Below are 20,273 nucleotides of genomic sequence, written 5' to 3'. Positions count from 1 at the left end.
AAAAAGAAAACTAGTAAGAAAAGTGGAGTGTGTTTAATCAAATCCGTAGAATTGCATATATGTATGTGACCTATCAGCCCTGTAGAATTGCATATATGTATGTGACCTATCAGACCTCTGTGTGCTACTTTACCAAAGTCTCTCTTAAAGTAAACGCACACATGACTTCCAAATTGACAGACTAGAACTTAACTCACAAATCTATCGGAATCATTTATGTAGGGTGAAATATAGAATATGTGAATCGAGATTATATGGATTCTACGATCAATATTTCGATGTGTTATAAACAGTATTATTACTGCAAAACTGTATAGGATCCCAAAAAAAAAAAAAAAATTAAATGTGACTTAGTGCACTAATCGTACATTTTAATTTTTTCATTGTTAATAAGCGTATAAATTACCACGTCTAACAAAGTAAATATTATATATTTATCTGTTTGGTTAATATTTAAAGCCACCGAAAAATATTAGTAAAATTTCTATAATGCTAATGATGTTGAGAGACTTTAAAGAATAACTATTTATAATAAAATAAACTAACTATAAATTGTTATGAATAAGATCTTAGGATGAAAAAAATTTAAAGTTTTTTAATATTTATACAATACACCACTATAGTGAGGAGGGTATTATGCGTTTCTGAGTCGATTAAGATATGTGCGTCCTTAAGCTGTCTTATTTATTTTTTTATGAAAAATGAATAATTTTTTAAATATTATGCTCGGCTATATATTTAACTTGTATTTTTCAACAAGAAAAAATACTACTAATTTAATTTTTCATAAATACGGTTTTTGCAATTCAAACATTTGTATCAAAGTATTTTCAACACAATATGAATGAGGTGTTTTAAAAATCCCTACACCTTTTAAGTGTTTGTATTTGGTTTGTGTTCACCTTAAAGTATACCAATCGGTTTAAAATCGTTATCTGAGTCGGTTAAGTCATGTCCGTCCGTCTGGCTGTTCATGTTAAGCTTGTACATTTTCTATATAATAGGCTCTGCTTGACTTAAGGACGAAGCCTATTGAAAAAAATTAATTAGTTCATTATTTCACCAAGCTCCCATACAACAGAACCCCCGAGAAGGGCTTTGAGGACCAATATTTATGGGTGTTACAAACATCAGCACAAACGCGTATTACCCTCCCCATTATAGTGGTGTATAATACAAATAAATCACATTCAATATTAATAATTGGTGTAGGGTATCATATGGTCAGTCACAACCTATTATACTTTTTTGCATGTTTTTTAAATCCCGTATTATGAATTTCTAAAAATAAATTGCTATTGGCATCACAGTTGTACTAAAACAAATTACAAAAGCTTTTCAGATGATTGTTGTCTTTACTATATTTTATATTTCAGCCTAAAATTATGCTATACTTATACTTACTTATTTTTCATTGTTTATTATACGTTCCCTACTAAAATCTGTCCATAAATAAGATTTGAAATCGGCGATTTGGTAACAAAATCCACACATATGGTGACACTGCGGCGTAAAAGCATAAGACCTTGTGACGTCATTTTTTAATAGAGATGTTTAAAAACAATAACAATCAAAGTTCATTATAACCAGGGAAACCGAAAACATGCTCTAAAAAAAGTGTTTTAAGCGCTTTAAATATGCCGTAAAAAACTCAAAATATGCTCTTAAAATTTAAAAAATATGCTCTAAAAATAAAATTTTTTATTATTTTTTAACATTGAAAAGCTCAAAAAGACAGAAATTGTAATGAAATAATAAATGTTTAGTGTCATATTTCATCCTGTAAGATTTTTCATAATTGATTCATCTCATAGTTTGAAGAACTAGTTTAATAGAATTCCGTTTTACGTTCAGATAACCAATAAATAACATGAAACCATTTGGACCCCAAAAAACATATTTCAAACGACAAAGTTTGACACATTTCTACCAATTGTATTCATAGCTTCTAAACTGACATTTTAATCGGTGTTGTCATAAATTCCAATAATTAGTTTTTTAAACTATAAAAATGGATTGGTCTCATGAAATCAAAAGTAATAGGTTTTATGTCTGATTTAAAATGTAATGCTTTATTGAACAAAAAACTATAACATTGGTTTTCGTGAGAGTAATGTATTTTTTGCAGTTTTTAAGTTCTACAAACGAATTTTTTTTTCAAAATTGTAAAATAGGCTGAAAAATTAAAAATAAAAAATTAAATTTTATTTTTTTTAAATAAAGTTTTGAAAATGTACAAAAACGAAAAAAAGCGAAAACATCAAAATATGCACTAAAAGAGTAAAATATGCTCTAAAAACTCGAAAATATGCCTTAAATATGCTAAAAAAGTCAAATCATGCAAAATTATGCTCTTATGGGTAAAATATGCAAAAATATGCTATAACAAATCGATGCCAAAATTCTTAAATTGGTGTGAAACGTATAAATATCTTATCCACGAGTCCATACGACGCACCACAAAAAACATGCATTTGCATATTATGGTTTCCCTGATTATAACATATAGAAACCTGTTGAATCATTTAACTACGTCACATTATTTTATTTTTTGTTAAATCTCTGCATGGGAAATTTTTCCAAACAAAATTCAATGAATTTTGTTGTAGTTGGTATTCAACTTGACCGAAAACTATAGGAGAAAAAAACGGAACAACGTGACTTGACAAAAAAAATGTGTATAAAGCGGTGAATACTCATTGCATGAGTAATTAACATTTAAATAAAAACACCCAGACAAACGTAGTAAATGTTTATAGTGAGTTCATTCATTCATTGAGATTTTTTTATATTCGTACTCTACTTTTACCATATGTGGAGTTGAGAAATAAAAAATATATCACACACACACACACACACACAGAATTAAAAACTTTTGAGGGAATTACATTCCTACCAAATGTATCACTCGCAAAAGATAAAAAATCAAAATTAAAACTTCATGTATGAATGGTTGAAAACAAATTTAAAATTGACCACAAATGATATTTGCTGCTTAATTGTTGGTATTAAAATAAATATTGTGGTTTTGGAATATTTGATATTTATTAATGCAAATTTTTTTATATTGTTTAAATCACAAAAATTCTTTAAATATTATTCAATACATATGATGATAGGCTGCAGTGTATCACTTTTTTATTATTTTATTATTATTAATTTTTTGGAAATTTTTAAAAGAGAAAATTTCAGAATTTATCGAAAAAAATATTAATTATTTTTATTAATAGATACATTTTTGGGAAATTTTCCATAAATAGAGAATTTTTCGAAAATGTTCTTTAAATTGAAAATGGTTAGAAAACATGTAAAGAGATATATTGATCATTTTTAATAAATAGAATTTATGGTAATTTCAAAATTTATTATAAAAATTAAAAATTTTTATGTAAATTTCCGAAATTTAGAAATTTAACTTAAATTTTGTATAAATTGAAATTTTTTTGTAAATTATTTATAAAATGTACAAATTTTAAATTTGTTGTAAATTATTTATAAAATAAAAATTTATCATAAATTATTCTTATAATTTTTATAAATTAAAAATTTATCACAAATATTCTAAAAATCTAAAATTTATCGTAATTTCTTGTATTTTTGTAATCTAAGTTTTATTGAAATTATTTTAAAAGACGAAAATTTATTATAATTTCTCCATAAATGTAAAATTTGTCGTAAATTTCTTATAAATCAAAAATATAACGTAAATTTTTTTAAAAAATGGAGATTTATCGTAAACTCCTTATAAATCTAAAATTTATTGAAAATTGTACTTTATTTGAAATTTCTTTTATTTTTTCTAATATTGTAATTATTTCTGAAAAATTTTCGTCAATGTTCTATAAATCAAAAATAATCGTAATTTTTCCATTAATCTAATATTTAAATTTTTAATCAATGTAATATTTTTTTTTAATTTGTAACAATTGTACGATACATTTTCTATAAATTAAAAATTCATCGTAATTTTTTGTAATCGAATGTTACCGAAAATTTTCTTTAAATGAAAAATTAATTGTATATTTTTTTAATATAAATTTAATAGTATTTTTTTTTTAAATTCGAAAATTTATGGTAAATGTCTAAAAATCAAAAAATTATAGTAAATTTCCATTTTCCATATCGAGAATTTGTCATATATTTTCTATATATATTACCGTCAATTTTCTAGAAAACTAAATATTATCGTATAAATAGATAATGTTAGATTTATCGTAAATTTGTATGTATTAAAAAATTACATAAATTTTTTTTTAAATCGAGAATGAATTGTAAATTTTCTTTAAGTTGTTAATTAAATGTATATTTTCTATTAATCGAAAATTTTGTAATCGAATGTTTTCGGAAATTCTCTAAAAGTAAAAATTTATCATAAATTATAATTGGTAAATTAAAAAAAGTGATACTTGTAAAATTCATTTAATTGAAAGTTTTTATCTTAAATTGCCTATAAAACAAAATTTATCGTATTTTTTTTTTGTATTGAAAAATTATCGTAATCTTTTTGTAATTCGAAAATTTATCGTAAATGTTCTAAAAGTTAAATATTTATCGTAATTTTTTAATCGGAATTTCGTCAAACATTTTCTTTAAATATTACAACTAATTTTCTATAATTTTAGATTTTACCATATAAATAGAATATTTTTCATATATTTATAGTTATAAATTTTTAAAACTTTTTGGAAATCGTGAATTTTCGATCTATATAAATTTATATGAAAAATATTCTATATATAATTTACAATTTATCGATCATACATAATTAATTAAATAAATTAATGTTTTTATTTGTTGTTTTTTTTCAGGCTAAAAATTTGCAGCTAATTAAGGTAAGTTATGGATTTTTTTTATAAAATTCTATGGCAATCAGACCCATAGTGAAGTACTGTATATAAATTATTTATATTATTTATTAATTGCAAATTATGCCTTCTCCAATTATACGTAAACAAATGTTAAATTTATTTGTCACTTGTCTTTTCAAAGTTTTTGACTGCTACTTGCCTCTGGCATTTCATTGCTTTTTTATTATTGTTCTTCAATTTTTTTCTGCATTTTTATTATATGATTGTTGACGATCAGTTATTTTTGTTTTGTTTTTTGTTTTTATTATTATTTTTTTTGTTATAAAATTTTTGTTTAATTTTAAACATCAAAATTCATTTTAATGAAAAAAGGTTTTTTGATAAATAAAAATACCAACGCAAGAGCAGAAACAAATTGAAAGTGCAATAATTTATTCAATGATTTTTTTTGTTGTAAATTGAAACATTTGACGGCGACTTATAAACAAGTTGAAATAATTTAAATAAAAAAAATATTTTTTTGGCTTAATTATATGATTTCGACATTTAAATTTGTTTTAAATCAATTAAAAATATTGGTCAAATATTTAAAATTAACGGCAGACAAATTTAATTGTTCTCTATTAAAAAACGTAACAATTATAACAAGACGTCGTATTCTATAGAACAATGGCAGCACACGAGAGACCTTGTCTGCCTGGGGCCCAAAACTATGGGAAACTTTATCAAAATCTTAATGAACTCAAGTAAGTAGTTGTACACTCATCTTAACATTTAGTTAATAATTCGCAGAAATTGCATTTTAAAGGTAAAGATGACATAAAAATGTACAAATATTTATTGCAATAACAAAAAAAATCCCCCATTTCTTTAAACAAAGTTTGTCCAAAAATAAAAATGTCATTGTTAACTTAAACAATTTGGAAGGTTATTTTTTATTTATAGCTCGACTTTTGACGTCACTCTGGTTTGATATCGTTTGATTTAACTTTTCACTTTAAAATCCAAGTTCTGGCTTATTCACTGTGTCAACAAAAAAGTCACCAATAAATTTGTATTTATTGATTTCAAAAAATACAATTCCCTCATTCAATTATGATCTAACGCATGTTTTGCGGTTAAATACGGTAAATTAAAAGTGTTAAGTAAAATTTTAAAGCCTAACAAAAGAGAGGGAAATTGTGTTAGAGAGTTCAGAATAAACATCTGGTTTTGCTTCTTAAAAGTGTCCGTACATCTGTCTGACGATACAATTGTATAATTAAGTTGTTAGCAGTTTTTTGGTGTCCGTGGTCATGTTTAGAATTTATCTTAAATTCGTACGAATCTGCTGGGAAACCCACAATAGACTTCGTTTAAAGCAACTGTTTTATATGAATGGAAATTTGTTTTTTTGTTATTGTTATTAGCACTTTATTAAATAAGTTCTAAATATATCTAATGAATGGATATGGTTAATAATTATAATATGAGGTATATATAATGATTGTATTGTTATTATTGTAAGTTTGTAGATTTATACTCAATAGTTTTTTAAAATACATTGTTTCAATAAACACAAACTGTGGATGTTTTAAATGTCACGTACCATAATAGTAGAGATAAGTCTATTAATAAACTTGTTATAGTTTATCATTGTTTAGTAAAAGTCTTTTAAATATTGTATGTAAATTGTTATTCATGCTAAATACTTAAATGATATGAATAATTAAAATTTTTATGGGCGTACTGGTTGTAGGTGGCATTGCACCTCCCATATAAAGAAAATGTTTAATAAGTAAATCTAAAAAAATATAACAATTATATCAATATGATTAGTATCAATATGATTGTTAAAGACAAAATGGGTGGACTAAAAAGAGGGTGTGTGACATCCCATCAAGAATTAAATAGAAAACTTCGTGTATCGGGAAAATAATCAGATCAAAAATTCTCACATTTTGCAACGCCATATGAACAATTTGGTAGATATTTGCCGAACTAGTAGTTTAAGTAAAATTCATAAATTGCAAAAAAAGCTAACGAAGAATGTCCACTCTATAATTCCATAGAACGAGTTTTGATAGTAGACGATATTCTTTCTAGAACTAGTTTTGAAACTAATTATATCCTACACCACTGTGGGGAAGGTTTTATGTGCTTGTGATGTTGTTTGTAACACTCAAAAATATTAGTCCCACACACTACTCAGAATCACTTTCTGTGTCGATTGACCATATGTCCATCTTAATATGCATTGTTTGCACGCTTCAAGTCGGAATTTGACACATACTATTCATTTCTATTATGTTAGAAAAATTAGCAAAACTTAATTGTATTGAAGTTTAAATGACACTGGCGATAATTTGCTTTGAAGTCCAAATAATTATGACAAAAAACTTTTATATTATCTCTAGTTGAATACAAGAAATTGATTACAGTAACAATAATATTGTTTAAATAGAAATAAATTAACAATTATATGTTTTTTTAACAATATATTGTTACAGTGAACATAGTTTAGTTATAGTAACCATGTTGAACAAAACATAAAGTAGGTTTTAAAATTAGGTATCTTTTAATCTGATAATATTGAAGAGAATTCCAACACTTGATAACTTTATTAGCTGTTCTAGAGCTTTTAGTTGATGCATTTTCGACTGCCAAAAGTATTTGAAATTTTAAAGAAACTCTTACGACCATATTCTTAATGATTTGTTTTTTTCCTGAAAGGATATATTGAAAGTTCTCATACAAAAATTATTTTAAAATATAGATTAACAACCGGTTAAACGATAATCGGATATTGAGATTATGAGCCTAAGGGGTTTTTATAATAATCTACATAATCTAATAATCTACATTCTTTGTTTAAACATAGTTCAATATATGTTTTGTGTTTTTCAGTATCTTAGTTTAACAGAGTGTTATTGGCCAATTAAACATGAACTTAATATTTTAAATAAATTGTAATTTATTGATTTGTTTTTCCAAAATTTTTCATTTTACAAAGTATTATTTGCAAAAAACAGCTGTTTATTGTTTATGTTTTTGAGTGAAAAGTTGGCATTACTAACAAAGTTTATTGAACTTAAATACATAACTGGAAAACATAATCACGGGTTAAATTTCGCCTAAATTTGTTCCGAGTTTAATCTAACAGCAACCCGCCCTAATTTTGAACCTGATTAAGAGATATTTCTACATGTGATTGTTAAAAGGATAGTTCCCTGGGATACTCATTTGTCAAACATTATCGAGGTTTCAGTGTATTTTATTATATTATTATGAAATAACAAAATAAATAAAAATTTACAAAACGTCATAGAATTTATAGCATTTACCCAAACGTACGATTCGTGGAAGAACATAAAGAGGATATAGCAAGTCAAACAGAATTTTGTTTATTTTGTAATCACTTAAACTTTTGAAAAAAATTAAATATTTTCAACATAAAAAGATATGATGACACAATACATATTTATCTGGTGGGCATTCTAACTGAACTTGTTTTAATAATATTAAAATTCGGCGTAATATTTTGATATTAAGGCAAAGAAATTCAATTATCTTAAGCCACCTTAATGCTTAAAAAGTTTTGTTTTAAAATTTATATTTTTTAGAAATATTCAAAATTAGAGAATATTTAAATCATAACATGTTACAACATTTACATCGTATGCAGGAACTTTATTAAAATTTTTACTGATATCTTCGTCTAGTTTAATTAAGTATTTTCTATTCAAATATAAACAAATTTATTACGGAGCTATTAATACGCTTATTAAAAGTAATTACTATTATTAGCTTTTAACAACTGTATACAAATCTTGTCAAATCTATTTTTAAAATATTAATATTCTATAAATAACTACACATGTATGTATACTCACAAATTCATTCATATTTCGTTGAAAATATGTTTACTACAGATTTATTAGTTTAGGAATAAACACTAAAACAATTACGTTTAAAAATTATAAAAATACGACGACTAGTATGACGTTATTGTTTATGTGAGCAAAACTGTTTTTGTTTAGAAGCGAAATTATTTAACACATTTTTTTATGATTTACAAATAAATTATATATTTTCACACATTAGAAAGAGAATGAAAATAACAACTTAAAATTGTGTGTGGTATTTGATGAATTTGAAACACCCAGCTAACTGCTGAAATAAAAAATGGCTTAAATTTGTGAATCAACTTAAATTTATGAATCAATCGTTTTGTGCACCAGAAATACACTAACAAAAATTTTTGTTATTTTTCCCCCGATATGCTAAAAATTTCTCAATTAGTGTTAGTAAGGAATAATTTTTCCGGAATAACATCAGATAATTGGATCGAACTTTGACGAATTCTTGACAGTGGCAAAGAAAGTGCCTCAGAGTTTATTGTGTTTATTCAGAAAACATACCATCAAATTAACATCAAACTTGCTCATTTCGAGAAGAGTTCTTTTCTTACTGTCATCATCACCCTTAGGATGCCGACTACTCCCGAGTGACCTGGTACCCATATTACCTCTGGGAGACTATTCATTTTGAGCTTGCAATCCAACTGCTGAAAAAACAATATCGTTTTATATCCAGCAAAAACTTGAAAATTAAAGTTCGAAAAATTTAAATTAATTATTTTAAAATTGTAATAATATTGGAGGCATGTACTTACCACGCACGCTTACAAGGGTAGAGTTCGGAAACTATTTACTATGATTCGTTTTGTTTTTGACAAAACCAGTTTTCTTTTTAAATAATATTCGAAAACAAAATTTTATAGTCTAGACTCCTTCTAAGTAATGTAGGTTGCGTATAGTAAACATTAAAAAGTTCGTTCTTGAGTAAGTACATGACATTACCATATTTTAGCTTTATAATTTAGATATGTTTCAAATTGTATGACAAAATCAAAATACCTTCCAAATTAGTTCAAAACACATAGAGCTATTTCTTCCCTCTTTTTTACACTAAAAACAATAGAAAAATACAAGAAAAAGTAAACGAAATTTTTGTGACGTCTTTTTTTGAGACGTATCAATAATATGTTAAGGTGTTAAATTTACTAATTTTAAAAATATCCAATTCATCATTATGTTATGACGATGACATTTATATGACGAATATACAAATTAGTATGTACTATTTATGTGCTCGCATGTATGAAAATATTGTATGAATGATTGAATGAATGAATGAACAAATTAGTACCAATTATCTGAAAATAAAGAAGGAAGATAAAATAACAAAATCTACTAAAAATAACCATGAAAGTGGGATTAACTTAGATTAAAGGTGTGTAGACAATTTTCTTATTTTACTTCTAATAGTATTTTATAGAAGAAACTAAGAACTACAATTAATTGTTTATAAACAATAAATAACTTAAAAAGAATATTTGTTATGCATAACTAATGCATTGTATGATTTCATGATTAATATCAAATTTTGCAGTAAGGTAATTAACATTTTTCCCGTATTACCAATGGCGTTCGTTATACATAGGCAGAGTAAGTAATCTTGCTAAAATATTCTCCGAAGTGTGCAAACTTTCCAAGAATGCTGGGATCAATCGAAAATTACAAAAAACAAACAGAACCAACCACCTTCTATAATACAATAACAATACCACGTCAAACATTTAATTGTCTTTTTTTAATGTTAAAAGTTCGGGGGAAAAATTGTAACGTCACAACAATTATTTTCGATCAGGTGGTGGATGCTGATAGGTGCTTTTGCATCTCATGACCTACACCCATTTTTAGAGAACTTGATTTTAAAATGAAATGATATGAGTGTTTCATTTATTATCGAAATGGGGAAATTTTAAAACAAAAAATAATTATGAAATGATATTGTGTGTGTGTTGAGAGTGAATTCTAAAATTCATTTTTAATACATAATTTTTTATCAAGAATGTGTGTAGCCATTGTTATAATAATACTGACCTACATTATTTCCTTATTATTGAGAAGGGTTAAAAATCCATGCAAATTTATAAACATTATGGTAATTATAAAAATAGTATTAAATGTGGAAGTTTATGTAATTAAATATATTTGTATATATATACACAATGAAGCACATATACATATATACATGCTAGGCTGTAGACAAAACTTATAAATATTATTTAATATCTAAATAAACCAAACTTCAGTTCTAGTTTAGTTCTAGTTCATTTCTAATTCAGTTCTAGTTCAGTTCTAGTTCAGTTCTAGTTCAGTTCTAGTTCAGTTCTAGTTCAGTTTTAGTTCAGTTTTAGTTCAGTTCTAGTTCTAGTTCAGTTCTAGTTCAGTTCTAGTTCAGTTCTAGTTCAGTTCTAGTTCAGTTCTAGTTCAGTTCTAGTTCAGTTCTAGTTCAGTTCTAGTTCAGTTCTAGTTCAGTTCTAGTTCAGTTCTAGTTCAGTTCTAGTTCAGATCTAGTTCTGTTCTAGTTCAGTACTAGAATAATATTCTACTAAACTGCTGGCAAAATTAAAAACTAATACCACATTGTTTACAAACCAGAAAATAAATCAAACTAAATAACTTAATAAATAAAATGTCTCGAACTGTTGGTTATTCAAAAAAAAATCCAACAATTAAGCGTTATTTGATTACAATAAAAAACGTGTACATATAAAAAAATAAGTAGATAACATTAAGCTTAGCTTGTTTAAGCGATAAATTCATAAAAATGTGATAAATGAAACAAAGCGAGTGAGTGATTGATTGATGATAAATTAATAAAACCGCGTGTAATAAGTAATTAAATTTATATTAATTTTAATGTTTAAATGATTTTATTAGAATTTATCTGTCATATGATTTCAAAGCAAAAACAAGATGCAATATTCATCTGTAAATAAATTTATCTTTAAAATGCTTTTATTTTTTAAGAAAAAATGTAATGATTTTCATATTAAATTCAAGAAAATATTGATGATGATTGTGGTAATGTAATTGGCTTGCGTTTGCAGCATTTATAATTTAATAAGTTGTTTGTTTTTATTAGGTTGACGGTTAAGGTTTTAAATATGGAATTTTTCATTTGGTTTTAAGCTCATTGGCATTTCATAATATTAAGTAATTGGAAATTTCTATACAATGTTTCTGTAGTTTACTTTGCTTCAGTGACGTCGGTACTTTACCACAAAAATAATATATGAAATACTTTAAGAAACCCAAAGGTATTAAGATTTATTTAATTAATTTTTTAAATATATTATTCCCATATAAAATTATAGAACTTTAAATAGAAATATTTACAATAAGTTATTATAGCCTACACCATTATAGTGGGGAGAGTATTATGCGTTTGTGCTGATATTTGTAACACCCAAAAGTCCTATATCCACTTAACGTTTGTCTATCTACTCAGAATCACTGTCTGAGTCAATTTAGCTATGTCCGTTTGTCTGTCTGTAAGTTAAACAACAAATTAAATACTTTATTGTTTAAAAAATAATCCATATGCCCGACTATACTTTCCTACTTGTCTTTTAGGTGAACATGATATAAATTTCCAAAAAGATTTTACTTTTATTGTCAATTTAAGTTAAAAAATTCTACAGAAATATCATGTAACACTTACTCATACATTTTAGTGTTATCACTCAGCCTAATACAACTTAAACTGCTAAATATAAATCAATTTTAAATGATCTATTTTCTTTGAAGTGTTATGAAAGTAATATAATTCTCGATTACACAAACTTTAGAAAAGTTTAAATACATTTTTAGTTTTTTTTGTTTATTATCCATCTGAAAAATGTGCAAATCAATTATATAAAATCTTTCGATAAATTTAATCAGATTTGTTGTTTTTACAATTTTAAATGTATACACATACTAGTTATATGATTAAATGTCTAAATACATTTATTCACACAAAATGTTGCACATACAAAATGTGTGTATATAAATTATTAAAAATACGAATAAATATGATCATATAAAAACTTCAACAGCGACTTAAAACGACACTACTTTTAAATTGAACCTAACAATACTTCAAAACTTAATAACGTTTACAATCATTATACAAACAACATCTGGACACCTGTCCACCAAACTTTGCGTATAATTGAAAATACCATTTATTTGTGGTTTTCTATGGTATTGGTTGATTATTGAAACATTTGCATTAAACATATTCATTAGCATTTTTTGCAACATTTTTACAGACATACATATGAATAAATGTATGTATGTACATACGATTTAATGAGGAAGAAGAGTAAGAATTGGTAGGAAATACTGAGTCGTCATGTTCGAGGTACTTCAAAATTCTATAATATACAAAACGATTGTCAAGGTATGGCGGTAGTGCCTGTTGTGCGCTGGTTGCTCAATTAAAGTTGCAAGTTCTTTAACAATTTTAGTTTTACTTTGATCATCGTTTAAGAAAGGTGTTTAATAAAACATACAACAAAAATGTTTTCTATAATATACAAAAAGTGCATACATACATTACAAAGAAAAACAAAATAATTTCAAATCTCAAAAAGAAATTAAAAAAAAATAATAATCTACTTTATAATAAAGTCACACAAAGTGTTTTATATATATTAATAAAAAAAATTATGAAAATTTTTTTAAAATGATCAAATTTTCTCTGCAAAGTAATAAATATATCTATATATACATATGTGTATATATATATGAAGAAAAAAGTGTGAAAATGTCATTTGCTGTGCTGCTCTTCCTTGTTTTATGAATATTAATTTGTTTTGTTGAGAAACATCGATTAATCATGTTGTAAAGCTGTTGCAATTCTGTGTTTCTAATACCAAATATTTAACACTTTTCCCTTTCAACCTGTCTAACGATCTATCTTGTTAATGCCACACAAGAACTTGTAAATCATACGAATGAATTTAGAAAGAGTTTTAAAGGAATGAAAATAATAGTTAATTTTAAATAAACCTTAAAGGCCTTATTTATAAACAAATAATAGTTGATTAATTGTTTTGAAAATGTTCAAAATGTAAATAAATATTAACAGAAATTGCTTATATATGTATAAAGAATTTTATAAAAACCCAAATTTATCAAAAAACCGTTGATTTCACAAAAATATAAAAATAAATTTTACAAAGCATAACCTGTTTGAATAACACAAATATTCTTTTAAAAATAAACTTGTGGGCTGGTAGTAACGTCAAATTCCCACAAAATTTTAAATTTTATCAATCTTTTAAAAAACATAATTTCTAAAGATTAAATACGTATTTTTCGCTTGTTTAACGTACATTGTTTAAATTAATAATTTTTGAATTTTGAAATATAAGATTTTATTACGAAGTCAACATGAAAATAAAAAAATTTACAAAATTAAAAAGTTTAACAATTGTTAAGATTAACTGAATCTAAAGTGAATGTGAATGCTATTATTAAAATTCTTGGTACCCCTGTAGACTCAGACTCACCATCAAAGAATTTTGACGTTTGCAATACATCTAAATATTTTTTGTGGGTATTCTGGGTCCTTATTATAGATTCTGAGATGAAGAGTATTGTGTTTGTGTTTGTGCTGAGGTTTGTAACGTACTAAAATATTAGTTCTACACCTACCATAAAGTATACCGATTGGTGTAGAATGTTCATGAAAACTTTTTTCTTTTTTTACAAAGTAAAGGTCGTAGTTTTCAAGATAACTTGATATTTAAAGATTGGTCCAAGCTTGAATTCTATTGAAAATGAATAAAATCAGTCCCCTAGAGATAAACACCCCGAAAAGTTCTTTTGAGCAAATAATTGACCTTGCCGAATTTCGCAATGATCGGTCTCTTCAGAAAATTACTTTAATATCCACAATTCTCTAATAATCAAATAAATATTATATTTATATAAATTTATACACCGAATTTTATCGAAAACGATCTATACGCTCTCCTATCCCCCATATAAAGGCTCTTTTAGAAATTTTGTTTTTCATCAATAAATTGCTTTAATAATTTGGAACCAAGGTAATATTCAAGTTAAATGCTGATTATTATAATATTCATAACTGGTGTAGGATATCATATGGTTGGCCACAACCGACTATACTTTCTAACTTGTTAATCATTTGTTTCGTATTGAAAATTGTAAAAATGGGTCCACAATAGTTCTTTATCATTCAATTCTCTTTTAGAGTATATGCCAAGAAGTCGACCCATAGTGAGCTTCATAACACAACAAGGGTTAATTGCAACTCATTTAAATTAAGTATAAATATATACAGAAACCATCGTATTAAAAAATGTGAATTCATTACGATACAATTTTCTTTAATGCCTTCCCCATAAAAGGCTTTCTTTCACAAATCACAAAAGTTCACAAAGTTTCGGCATATGTATTTTAGGCTGAGCCGTAGATCACTGTCAAGTAATAAAAAATTAAAAAAATAAGAACATTTTGTGAAAAGGGCCTCAGTTTTTTATCTAAGTAAAATATGTTCCAAAAACACCATAAGATTATTGTATTACTTTTAATGAAATGGAAAAGCCAAAACTTCCGATAATTTTGACACATAAAAATCATTTTTGGGACAAAAATTAATTTAAATTATTTTCCCCGTAATCAGCCCAAACTGAGGTACGTAATTTTGAGGCCTATTTAAAAAAAAAACTTACAGATGATCTTGGGGTGCTTTTAGTTTTAAAAAATTTTGTAATTTTTTACTTTTCTCTTAAAATCAATTCGATACTTTACAAACTGCCAAAGAAGAATTTATGAATGAAATACTAAAGAAGGCCTCAAAGAAAAATGAAAAAAAAAAATAAAATAAAAACTATACTCATTGAGAAGTATGATTGTAGATAATAATCATACATATGTATATTTCTACGTATGTATGTACGAATGTCTGTTTGTCTATATGTAAGTACTCGTACATACAGACGGTTGTCGTAGCCGCAAAGGCGGCGGAGTTACTTCCGTTTTGTGAGTCTACTACAATGAGGTATAAACAACAAACAACCTGTTGCATGTACATTCGTACTCGTATAAAATAAAAAAAAAGAAAAAAACATAACAAAATGTGCAAAATAAAATATGAATAAATAATACAAAAAAATAAAAACAACAGACGAATAAAATGCAAAATAAAAGTATAAAGAAATCAAAACAACAGCAACAAATCAAAATACTTAAAGAAATAGTATATGTTAATTAAAAGAGCGAATTATAAGCTGATAAAAACAAAATAAATAAAATAAATTTATTTTTCTATAAAATACTTAATCAAAATAATAACAAAAAACAACAAATGATATTTAAATATTAAAAGACACAGTAACAACAACAAATTTGTAAAACGTGAGAAGAAACGTGTGATCACCACTACTCACCTGAACTGCGCAAACTCAACGTGTGTTTAACAGCACGCTCCATATAAATAAAAAAAACATTTTTTACAACAAATTTCATTGATATTGATTTTGTTGTTGGCGCTGATGTTTTTATTTATTTTTTGTATTTTTGTTGTTATTGTTAACTCTATATACGTCACATATTTGTTGTGGTTTAAAAAAGCCGGTTTATTTATGTAAATAAATTTTAATATGAATTTATTTATAAATTTAGGTTGATTCAGATTCCAACAATTTGTGTTATTTTGTTTCTGTTTCTTCTGTTCAATCAAGTCCAGAGGCTAGACCAAATTATAAATTCCAAACAAACTATATAGTACATAAAATTATGTTTATATATAAAGTTTTATTTTGTTTTGATTAGTTTTTTATCATTGATGTTGTTTTTGCTTATTTTTAATCACGTTTGTTTTTAATTATTGTGTAGTATTTTCAGTTAAATTATTTAATATTACTTCAGCTATAACATTTTGTTTTACATTATATTTTCTTATTTCTGGGTATTTTTTGGAAATTCCCGACACAAATTCATAAATGACTTTTTTTGTTTTCTTGAGAGAACACCAAGGCTGTACTGTAGAGTTAGTTAATGATTCATCATTTACAGTTTCTTTTATTTTGTTCAAAACGAAATCATCATGATGATTTAAAATAAACAAAATAATGTGCAATTTTCCATACTTTTAGTTTGCTTAAATTAGTTTATAAGTTTTTTTTGAAATGAAGGTAACTTTCCATACATTCCAATATATAGTAGGTATCATCTTTGCTAAAAAAAAATTCGTCTGCAAACTATTTCCTATTTTTTAGCTTAGCAACTGTATGTTTTTTCAATCATTATAAACCTTTTTAAATATATATGGTACGTCATTCATGATCCGGTAACAAACATTGTGGTTTTGAAAACGTTTTTTTTTTATATTTTTAGAATAAGAACCTTAATACATAATTAATAAGATATTAAGCAGCAATAGAGTTATTTGTAAAAGAAACGGATGGTTTTTAATCCTAATAGTGAAATGCTAACTGATTGAAGATTCATTTAAAATTTTACTCGAACTTTAATTTCTAGGCTACCTTGTTGCAGATGACATTTCCATATTTATACTCAGTTAATATTCTTTACACTTTGTAATTTCTAAATTATTCGAATGGGATATATGTTCAAATTATTCTCAATAGGGGGACTCCTAAAACTTAGGTAACTAATTTTCATTTAATAAGTGTTCTGTTCCAAAATTATTATGATTTTTTTCATAAACTTGTGTCTTAGCATCTGCGCAATAAATCATGTAGTATTTAATGGCTAGTACTAGTCAGCAGACTAATCAAAAGTCTAGTCTAAGGACAGACTATAGATTATTCCATTAGATTGATAGGCTGTAGATTTCGAAAAGCATATTATAGTCCATAGTTTAGTCTGCATTATAATAAAAAGACAAGATTATAGAATAGTCATTGTCTACTGTCTGTAGGTCATCCCCCGGTGGCATGTTACCTTGGCGAGACCTCCGCCTTGGTGTTATTGCAATCCCGGGGTATAAAGAGGTGGCCAATACCTCCAATCTGACCGGGATTGAAAAATTGGTTACAGTCTACTGCTTGGCTTAGTCGTTGCATAGATTGCCAGAGGTCAGACCAGAGCACCACATAATCTGGTACTACGGGTGGCCAGTTGCCCGCAGGACTATGTCCTGGCTGGTCGGTTGGTAGAGGTTCCTTCGGGATCCACGTATTGGCTGTGGTTTAAACCCAAATTCGCGGGAAGAGTAAATGGCGGTTAAAAGACTGATGCATGATAATAGTCAACTATTCAGGATAAGTTCGGTGCTGTTGCCGAGAGCAACAGATACCCCGCAGTCGAGTGACTGTGGAACTAAGCGCTGGAAATGAGTTGGTATTAATTGTACATGGTACGGGATGAATGTGAGGTTCGGCGGGCCTTACCCCACCCGTCTACCTAATGAATGTGTCGAATGTTTTTCTCTTATGAATGAGTCGTATAAATAGATGTGTGCTGGACCGGTCAAAACCAATGTACAAAAATTGCGACCGGCGTTCTTCATTGAAGAACAAAGGGGCGATGGTAGACCGTTCTCAAGTATAGCCAGTGGTTGAAAAAGACCACCGTGTGATAAGGCTCACGTTAAACTCTCGACATTCCTGTCTGTAGGACAGTAGATTAGTCCGTATACTGATTTATATAACAGTAAGGCAATAAATAAATAGACTATTCTATAGGCTAGTGCAAGCATCTGTTTAGATACTAGTCATACAATTAGTACATAGACTAATCCAAAGACTACTCCATAGACTCGTCCATAGGCTAGTTAAAAGACTTGTTTGTATTCTAGTCAATAAAATAGTCCGTTTGTAAGTCAATAGACTATTCCATAAGCTCAGTCAATAGACTAGTTAATATACAAGCCCATATATTAATCAATTGACAAGTCCATAGTCTATGCTATAGATCATGGACTTGTCTTATGAATCATTGACTGATTCTTATGCTATTCAATAGACTGATCTATATGCTGGTCTATAGAAAGACCATAAGATAGTAAATACTTAGTTCAATTCATAGGTTAGTCAAAATACTAGCTCATATGCTGCTCAATTGACTGGTATGTAAACTAGTCTATAAGCTAGACTAAAAGCTAGTGTATAGATAGATCTTTATACTAGATCATAGAATATGGACAGTCTATTGTCAATAGACTAATCCAATTGCTATTCTATATACTATTTCATAGGATAATCTATTGGCTATTCTATATATTTCTATATATTTAGGAAATTATCTATGGTCTAATATTTGCACTTGTCAAAAGACTAGTCCATAGAATAATTTTCTAAAACTTTCCCATTTAGGCTCCTTTGAGTTGAGAGCAGGACTATGAAGCTGGAAGATGAACTACTATCAATTTAATTCTATTGAACATCGATAGAAGGTGGATTCCTTTTAATTATTCTATATATTCCCGTGTGTCAAAATTGCTCCCTTTAATTTACAGTTATTTTAGATGAAAGCAATATAATGGCGGAAACCATTTTTACTTGATTAAATAATCAATCAGTTACATTTAATTGCATACATATAGCCTAAGTTTGGTAGAACCTAAAGATAGAATACATATTATTATTATTGCTGTTTACTAATTATTTTCAGTCTTAACATTTTGTATTAAAAAATCTTTGGAGAAATCCCTTTTTATTTTCCCCTTGATAAAACAAACATACTAATTTAACATTTAACTTGCAAATAATGTTTAATTGATTTTGGTATTTACATTAAAGTTTCAAAGTGTAAAAGCTGTTTTTAATTTAATTTTAGAATAACAATTTTTAATCCAGAATTTAAAATTGAATACAACCTTTAACATGGGAATAGCCCTTTACATCTATTGATAGAAAATAGTTTTCATACTTATAAAAATGTATATATCAATATAACTGGAATTTCATCATAATATTTTTAATGTTTGTGGCAGAGAATGACATTGAACCTTTATCGCAGATATAAAACTGAGTTTATCCTATGTAAAGCAAATTTCCTTAATGATCCAAGAATTACCTAAACAGCTTTCATTAAAATTTTCCATTTTCATAATTAATAGCCATTAGTCAAATTAAATATATTTAGTACTTTACATTCATATCCGTTGCAGCGTTTGTTCTACTTAAAATAAAACTTTTTCTCATATCTCCTAATGATTTAATTCCCTCTAAAAAGATGTGACAAACACTTATACACAATAAACCAAATACACAACAAGCCGGTAGACGGTCAAGCACGCGATCGTCAGTGACACGCTTCTCTTTTAAACGACGTCATAACTATTACTTAAATTTCATTCAACTAATTATGAATGTATGGGTGTGTAGGGAGATCAAAACAAATAATACACTCTTTTTAAAACGGTTGTAATAAGTACGACTAACACGAGGATTGATAATTTTAAAAGTACGATCAGCCTATTTTACTCTCTTCTCAAGTTCACAAATGAAATTTAATTGCACCATATTATTAAACAGCAACATGTAATGGCCGTTTAGGACAATATTCGGCTTAATTTTACAAATGAACATAAATAGTTTAAATTCGTCACTTTACTCAACTTTTGTAACTCATATTCATAACACTCAGC

General features: G+C 26.6%; 1 protein-coding gene across 1 annotated transcript in view; it reads left to right on the top strand.

The window, feature by feature from the left end:
- The first annotated feature begins 5,127 nt into the window (after positions 1 to 5,127).
- Positions 5,128 to 20,273, top strand: part of LOC111675635 (alpha-protein kinase 1-like) — a 25,458-nt gene continuing 10,312 nt past the window's right edge. Inside the window, exon 1 of the mRNA XM_023436423.2 lies at positions 5,128 to 5,554. Coding sequence (XP_023292191.2) covers positions 5,521 to 5,554 — 34 coding nt within the window. The 5' untranslated portion in view covers positions 5,128 to 5,520. The remainder of the gene's footprint in view (positions 5,555 to 20,273) is intronic.

Source organism: Lucilia cuprina, chromosome 3 (assembly GCF_022045245.1).
Source record: "Lucilia cuprina isolate Lc7/37 chromosome 3, ASM2204524v1, whole genome shotgun sequence".
Lineage (NCBI taxonomy): Eukaryota > Metazoa > Arthropoda > Insecta > Diptera > Calliphoridae > Lucilia > Lucilia cuprina.
The sequence above is the reverse complement of the archived record's forward strand: the minus strand, read 5'-3'. Positions and strand labels throughout refer to the sequence as shown.